The sequence below is a fragment of the Eublepharis macularius genome, chromosome 5 (genome assembly GCF_028583425.1).
Source record: "Eublepharis macularius isolate TG4126 chromosome 5, MPM_Emac_v1.0, whole genome shotgun sequence".
In the NCBI taxonomy this organism is placed as follows: Eukaryota; Metazoa; Chordata; class Lepidosauria; order Squamata; family Eublepharidae; genus Eublepharis; species Eublepharis macularius.
Genome location: NC_072794.1, coordinates 12,827,628 through 12,835,669, shown reverse-complemented (window position 1 = coordinate 12,835,669; position 8,042 = coordinate 12,827,628). Strand labels below are relative to the sequence as shown.

The following is an 8,042-nucleotide window of genomic DNA, read 5'->3' as shown; positions in this document are numbered from 1 at the left end:
GATAGAGCAGAGTTGGCAAAGGAAGGAAGAGAATTTTTTTTTTGAATGTGTAAAAAGGAGAACAAAGAACGCCACTGAAAAGGATCTCAGCTGGGTAAGCGGCTTCACTTTATCGGGCTTTCTTTTTAAATGGGTTTAAGGTGGGCTGGAAAGGCCAGTGGAAGAGAGAGGGGAGAGGGGGGGGAGCAAAAATAGTATTTGTTACAAAAAAGCCAGCTGACGGGCATCTTCTGTTTCCGCCCTCTCCCGAAGAGAAGAGAGGGAAAAGATTCCGGCTAGCCTGAGACGGAAAGTTCTTCTCTGTGGGATCCCCCAGGCATGTGGAGGGGGGGTCCCTTGGGGGCAAGGCAGGCAGCTGTTGTAGCCTGCAACCTTCTTTTCCATGCCCCCGCCCTTGGGAATGTATTTTAATCTCTTTCTCCTTCTCTTTCTAGCATGCATGCACACCCTGCCTCCTTCCATCACAAACGAGCAGATTTCCAGGAAATTTGAGGAGGATCCGGATCCGGAGAAAAAGAGCTCAAGAGAGCAAGAAAAGCAACGTGGACAAAAAAAAAAGAGGAAGGGCCAGAAAGAAAGTCCTTCGGAGACGATGGGGTGAGAGAGACAGTTTTGACTTAACCGTGCATGCAGAAGAGCTGTGCTTTTTGTTTTTGCTTTTTAAAATAATACATTTGGAAACAATCGGGGTGGATTGAAACGCACACACAAAAGTAGCAGGAATGGAGAGAACTGATTTACGACAAAGCGCCGGAAATCGCAAGCTTAATTTAAAACACACTCTGAAGTTGGAAGGTCCCAGGAGGAGCTCGGTTGCAAATCTCTCCAACAAGATTTCAGTTCTGAATGCAGGGAGTGGGGGGGATATTTGGAGGGTGCTTTTCTGTAGAGAGTTCAAAGGCTGCTTGGCTCGGTTGCTTGCATGCCCTTCCTGTGTGTTAGAGGGGTTGATTCCTTTTTTTTCTTTTAAGGCTTGCTGTGGTGACCTTTAAATTGACATGCTCTCTGCTCTCCCCCTCTGTTTGCTGCAGTGTGCAAGTAGTCTGATTTTAAAAACCAGATGGCCACTGCCAGCACACTCGGACACAATCCCCCTTGAGCCCCTCTTGGTGAACACATCCTGTGTTGCTGGCCACTGCAGGGCATTCAGGGGTCAGCACCTAGGTTCATGGGGACCCCCACTTTGAGAAAGGGGTGGAACATGGTGGCTGACCACCTGTCAACCACCCAGAGGCTCCTGCAGTCCCTTTGCCATAACCCCTTGCTGCCATGGGGCAAACCTCTTAAGAGGACCAGATTCGGATCAGGTCCTCTCTTCTCATAATACTAGGACGGGGACAGGATATCGCCCTGCAAAAATTGCCCAGCACTGGCAAAAAGGAAGAACGTGTAATTAACTTATGGAACACCCTGCCGCAAGATGAGGAGGTGAACACTGGCCCAGGTGTCTTTAGAAAAGGATCGATCAAATTTCAGAGAGGAGATCTGTCAAGAGGTGTTGATCACTAAGAAGGGAGAGTCCAGAGGCAGTCTACATCCAGCCACCATGTGCGGGCAGTGTGGTTGTTGCCCTTCATGCTGTGCGTGTAGACTTCCCGGAGGCATCCATCTCCTTCAATCTGACCCAACAAATCGTCTCATCATTTCTCATGGAAGGTGGATCAATCAGTGGCTATTTAGTAGAAGAGCTAAATGGAGCCTCAGTATACAGGAGCAATCTTCCTTTTAATCTCAACTCTGGCAGAACCACTGTTGGAAACAGGGCAGGGTGAGATGGATTAGAAAAGGCCGTATACTCTTAAATGAAAGCAGTCCAGCAAGGTAGGGACAAAATGGGAAAAGCCGATTTGAAGTGTGTGTGTTTGGGATTTCGCTTCCGTCCCCGTGGCCTTCATTCAACCCACAATAGGGTTCTTGGGCCTTTCCAAGCCTGGCTGTATTCTGTACAGCAGGAGTAATTCCTCTTCAGCCACAAAGAAAGAGGAAAGCTGTGAATGCTCACCTTGGAGCGTTCAGCCCTGCTTAGTCAGCATGGTATCGGGCACGATGCCAGCACTTGGCCACGTTCCTTGGGCTCTTACACACTGCCTTGAGCTGGGAAGGAAGCCATCAAAGGAAGACAGTTGTATGCGGACTTCAGAAAGAAGGAAGTGAGACTTTTATTTTCCCTTAGAGGACTGAGAGTGGGCTGGGACACAGAGCTAACAAAAAGGCTGGTCCCACCCCCTGCACACGCAGAAAGGAATTTCAGGCAGCAAAAGCCCCAAACAAAAGCCATGAGATACCTTTTCCGAAGACCAGCCACAAGGACGTGACACATCCTGTGAACTTTGGAGCACGAGGATGAGTTTTGGAGAAAACACTGCCTGGAGCCCGATGGGTTGGTCTGAATCTGAAGTATTCTGTCTCTTTTGTTTTTTGGATTTTGCAAAGGTGCGCAAAGTGCCAGGGGGTGTGTGTATTTGTCAGATCTCCTGCAGTCCCGTGAAGGACACATAACTGTCCCAGGTTTTGGAAATGCATAGGGTACTTGGTGGCCAGTGCACAAAGTCCACTGTCCATTTTACCCCTTGGCCGGACAACCCTGGTTTTCCTTTTAAGATGACCGGTGAGACACGGCCCTGTTGGCTGGCAGAGGCTCGGAAGCTTCATCTTTGAAAAGTGCTAATTGAATCCGGCAGGACTCATGTTTCCAAATCAACACTGCCATTCCCTTAACGCGCTTGGCCTGAGCTAGAGCCTTTTGCTACACACATGCTGTGTTTGGGCAGATTTTAAACTCTCTTCTGATTTACAGCAAAATTGTACTGTGAATTTTGGGGGATGGCAAGAGTCCACCTACATCCACCAAAGACTTTTGTCTCTGACTTCAGATATTCTGTGCAAATCTTTGCACATGGGCTTAATTGTCAAGGATGCAAAATACATTTCCAGGTGGAAGGGCGAGGCACGGGGTAACTGCTTCCTTGGCATAGAATTTGGACAGCGTTTGTAGCTCCGTGCAAGAATATAAGAACCTGTCCTCAGCCGCCTGTTTCCCGCAGAGGCTCACCAACAAGGTATGAAGAGAACATCCGTTCCTTCTTGTCCCTCTGCAGCATCTGGAATGGAGCATGGCGGCTCACATGGCTCCGTAGCCACTGGCAGGCCAGTCCTCCAGGATAAACTTTTGAAAAACCTAGTTCGTATTCACATATGCTGCTTGAAGGGAGGAGTCCGTCCCCCCCGCGCTTTTTTTCTTTTGCTCATTTACAAAGTCACCTTTTCCTGCATGATTGGTGAGTTATTATAACCCGAGTAGGTAGAAAGCCCACCCATTGTCTCTGGCCTGGTTTTGCAGCTTTTAGGACTGTCGCAGCCCACTTTGCTGTTAGATATCAAGGCCAGCTGGGAGCCCCAAAGGATCCTATATATAGCCCCAGAATCAACAGGATTGTACCAAAAGTCAAAGACCTGAGCCTGCTAATTCACCTACCCCACCGTTTCCCCCTTTTAAGTGACTATCAACACTCTCCGCTTCCCAGAGCATCACCCAGGCCTCGTCCCTGCTTTATTGTTGTTTTCCATTTTATTTTGATTCATGTATAAAATCAAATTTTTCTGCCTACACCGAGCACCCTGGTTTACTGAGGGGGGAGGTCCCGCTGTGCTGACGCCTGTTGCCCTCGTCGTGGCCGGCTGCATTCCTGTTAGGAGCAGTGATGATAACGCTGATGGTGAAGCCAGCTGGAAATTGGCGTTCAGATTTCTGTATTCTTTTATTTTGTCGGTGTATTTTTAGCTGCATTGTAAGCCACCATGAAAGCTAATGTTTTATTTTCTTTAAATAAAGAACAGCAGCCACTTCCACTTCGCCTGCCACCCCCAGTCTTCTCTGGCAGTGTCTGTGTGTGTTCTGGGGCACATTCTTGAGTTCAAGGTTGCCAATGCCGTGCACAAACGAGAAGCTACAGTATCAGCCCCAGAATGCTGCGCACAGGGGAAAGATTCCAGGGCAGACATGCAAAGGTTTGTCAACAGAAGAATCACTGAGGAAAGAATTCTTTGCAGAGGGAGACAACCGCTCCGTATCCTGTATTCGTCCATTTTACCTTATTTATAATCCATCTTTCTCACGGAGACTCCAGGTGGATTATGTAGGATAAATCGATGCGATCAGTAAGCAGCGTGATAGGACTAGGATTGCAGAAATTTAAAACAAAGCTGTCATTTGAACACAGCATAAGTATTAAACAAGGGCGTGTTAAACAATGCAGGACAGGGTATCACAATAGTAGAAACCAGGACTCATTTCGAGGGGGAACGCACAGGAACGCAGTTCCGGCAGTTCCCCAAAGAGGTCACATGTCAGGTGGCCCTGCCCACCTGACTCTCGGCCATTTTGGGCCTGTTTCAGCCTGGATTGGGGCTGAAACGGCCCAGATCGGGTCTCTGACTGGTGGTGGGATCACTCTTCCGCTCATCAGTGGCCTGATCCTGACCATTTGGGGCCCCTTTTCGGCCCTTTTCAGCCCCTTTTGCCATTTTGGGCCCAATTTCGGCCCTGAATGGCCAGGATTGGGTCCAAAACAGCCAGAATAGGTGATGTCAGGGGGTGTGGCATATGCAAATCAGTTATACTAATGACACACTTCTGGTGCTGGCAAGAGGCGTGGCATATGCTAATGAGTTATGCTAATGAGTTCCTCCAGCTCTTTTTCTACAAAATGACCCCTGATAGAAACCCTTTGCATTTTCCTGGAGCAATCTGTTATAATGTAGTCCCGTTTTCTTTGTAAAAACGCTCCTCTCCCCCCCCTGCCAAATGATTCTATTTTACATAGTTTGTGAAATGCCGAGAGTGTGGGCACCTTCCTGACCCCAGGCAAGCCATTTCGTAAGGTGGGGGGCCACAATGGCGAAAGCAGGTGGACGGGCAGCTGTTGGTTTTGCCCATTTGCTGGGCGGCACCTGCAGAAGCCCCTGTTGAGATGAGCAAAGCTGTCACGGTGGAACCTACGGGGAGAGCCGGTTCTACGGATATGGGAGTCCAAGACCGTGAAGGGCTTTGTATGTGATAGCTAAACCATTGAACTGAACCCAGTGACTAATGGGCAGTCAGTGCAGGGGGACTGCAGAATGGATGTAATATAATAATAATAATAACATTCGATTTATTTATTCATCCTTCAGGACAACTTAACACCCACTCAGAGCGGTTTACAAAGTGTGTTATTATTAGTATCCCCACAACAATCACCCTGTGAGGGGGGTGGCGCTGAGAGAGCCATGACTGGCCCAAGGTCGCCCAGCTGGCTTCAAGCGGAGGAGTGGGGAATCAAACCTGGCTCTCCAGATTAGAGCCCTGCCGCTCTTAACCGCCACACTCAACTGGCTCTCTGTGTGATATGCATGCTTTGCATAGTTCTTGATAATAACTGAGTTGCAGTAATTTATACTAATTGGAGTTTCTGAGCTGATTTCAAGGGGAGGCCTGTATAGAGTGCCTTACAGTAGTCTAGTCTCGATGTTATCATAGCATGGATCCGGCTGGCCAGATCGGCCGAGTCCAGGTAGGGGACCATCTTGCAGGCTAGATTAAGTTGGGGGAAAGTGTCTTTTTGTAGCTTCTCCAACAGTAATGCTGAGTCCAGTGTAATGCCTAGGCTAGGCTCTCTGTATCAAGAAATAGCATCCTCCCAGACCCACGGCCACCTCTGGCAAAAGCACGTCCCCTAGCCCCTGGATTGGCTGCCACCTGCCCTCTCCCTTCAGACAGTGTCAAGGATCCGGCCCCTCCTTGATTCACTGCGAGTGCAGCCCAGGTGCTCCCGACATCTGTCTAAACGGAGCCTGGAAAGGACTGGGTTGTGGCTGCCAGCCACCTACCTGGCAGAGTAAGCAGCAAAGAACGGCTCTGCTGTTCTCGGCTTAGAATCGCCAGGCACTCGCTGACTTTCCAGGAACAGGCGTCAGGAAACGAGAGGTTGTCTCAGAGGCCCCCTGCGAGGTTAACAGTTGGTTTCTGGGGCAGTTTCCCTCCTCTCCCCTGAGAGACGCTCACAAACGGGGCTTGGAAGAACTTGGCAAGGCCCCTGCTGCATTCCTCCACATCAGAGTTGAGATGTTTGTACGGGCATCATGGTGGAGGGAGGGAGGGTTTCTTGAGAGCTCCCCAAAACTGAAGCTGCTTAGTTCTCGTGGCCCGTTCTAACATGCCCAGGGTAATGCTGGTCACCACCTTGGGATCGGGTAGCAATTTCCCCAAGGGATCATGACGGCGTTTTGCTGTCTTCTGGGCATGGAGCAGGGGTCACTGGGTGTGTGTGGGGGAGGCAGTTGTGAATGTCCTGCATTGTGCAGGAGGTTGGACTAGATGACCCTGGAGGTCCTTTCCAACCCTGTAATTCTATGAAGCCCCTGATCCACCCTCTATGACTAAATCAGACTGCGTGCACAGCTCTCCCTACACTGAAATCTCCTCTCTCAAATGTTACCTGATGGCCTCCTCTTGTCCACTTTCCTCCAGCAGCATCAGCTGCTGGAAACTGGAGAGTAGACTTACACTCCCGATGTGCTTGAGTAAATAGGTCGTTCGGGACAGATAGGGATTGCATCTCCTTTGGAATCTCACCTTGGATGAGGCCTCCCCAGCAGCCTGCAAACAGCAGCTGAGGCATTCAAGGCGGGGAATTCTGTGCCAAGACTGGGATGAAATTTAGCACCACTAAGGAGGTAGAGCAGGCACATTGGGTGGGGGGTGGGGGGGATCAAGCTGCAATTCAGTGAACTGCGTTCACTGCCCGTAGATCCTGATGGAAAGGCGGGGGGAGGTATAAAATTTTCTTAGAAAATCTGGGAGTTAAAAAAAATCTGGGAGTAACAGATCAAGGGAGTCAGATGTGAGATATTTTTAAAAGTTTTCCTCTCTTGTAAGCCCAAGCAAAGCTGTTAGATGGGTTCAGCATTCAGCCTCCCTTTGTGTCTTGGGGTGGGCTCCTTTGACTAACTGATGCCCTGCAATTGAGGAATGGAAGCTGCGGGGTGAGGTGGGAGAGAGATTTGGAAATGAGAGACGGGAATTCCTCTGGTGGTCCCTTTTCCCACCTTTGGCGGAGAAGCAGAGCAGAAGAAGCTGGATTTTTGAAAAGCAGGGCCCCTCTTCAAAAGGGACCCCGCCAGTTTAGCGTTCTGCACTGTGCTTTCAAGGGTCCAAAGTGATTCACATGTCTGTTGTAGTCACAAGAAGCCGATTAGACCGACTGCATTCTGTTTCCAGCAGTGGCCAAACAGACATCAAGGAAAAGCCCCCAAACTCTGCCTCTGAACCTGCAAGTCCCATTCCAACGGCCGTAACTAACAGCCAGGGACAGAACCTGTCCTTCACAAATTGGCCCACTCTCTATTTAACCCAGTGGCCGCATCCTGTGTCAGCGAATTCCGCAAGTCAGCTACCGGTCGTGTGAAATTGCCTGTCTTTGAGAGAATCCGTCTTTGGTCTGTGTTGAATCTGCTGCTGATCGGTTGCACAAGGGTGCCTTTGAGTTCTTGTGTTATGGGAGTCTGGAAGGTTTTCTCCATTCACTTCCTCTAGATTATGCATAAGTTTGTAGACCTGGGAACAATCCTGTAAGCAGGGCTTTTTTTCAGCAGGAACGCGGCGGAACGGAGTTCCGGAACCTCTTGAAAATGGTCACATGGCTGGTGGCCCCGCCCCCTGATCTCCAGGCAGAGGGGAGTTCAGATTGCCCTCCGAGGCTGAAGGCAGATTGCATAATGTGTGCCAGTGCAATCAATAGAATGGGGAGTCATTGAACGCTTGGAGTGCGTTTGCCCAGCGTCGGCTGGTGTGTCGCTGCGTCCATTCATGGTTCAATCAGATCTACCTACAGTGATCCATGTCTTAGTTACATCTTAACTAGATTATTGCAGTGCACTCTACTTGGGTCCGCCCTTGAAGAGTGTTCGGAAGCTGCAGCTAGTGCAGAAGGCGGCAACTAAACTGCTGGTTGAGGTACAGTTGCCAGGTCCCCTTACCATCCCGGCAGGAGGCTGAGGACCTG

At 49.8% G+C, this 8,042-nt stretch overlaps 1 protein-coding gene across 4 annotated transcripts in view; it reads left to right on the top strand.

The window, feature by feature from the left end:
- HOMER3 (homer scaffold protein 3) overlaps window positions 1–8,042 on the top strand; it is a 30,486-nt gene continuing 22,444 nt past the window's right edge. For 3 of the 4 annotated variants that reach the window (XM_054981710.1, XM_054981707.1, XM_054981709.1), the window contains exons 1-2: window positions 1–94; window positions 435–597. In XM_054981710.1, coding sequence (XP_054837685.1) covers window positions 440–597 — 158 coding nt within the window. In that variant the 5' untranslated portion in view covers window positions 1–94; window positions 435–439. Of the gene's footprint in view, window positions 95–240; window positions 317–434; window positions 598–8,042 lie in introns of those variants that run through there. The other variant, XM_054981708.1, reaches the window with a different exon arrangement.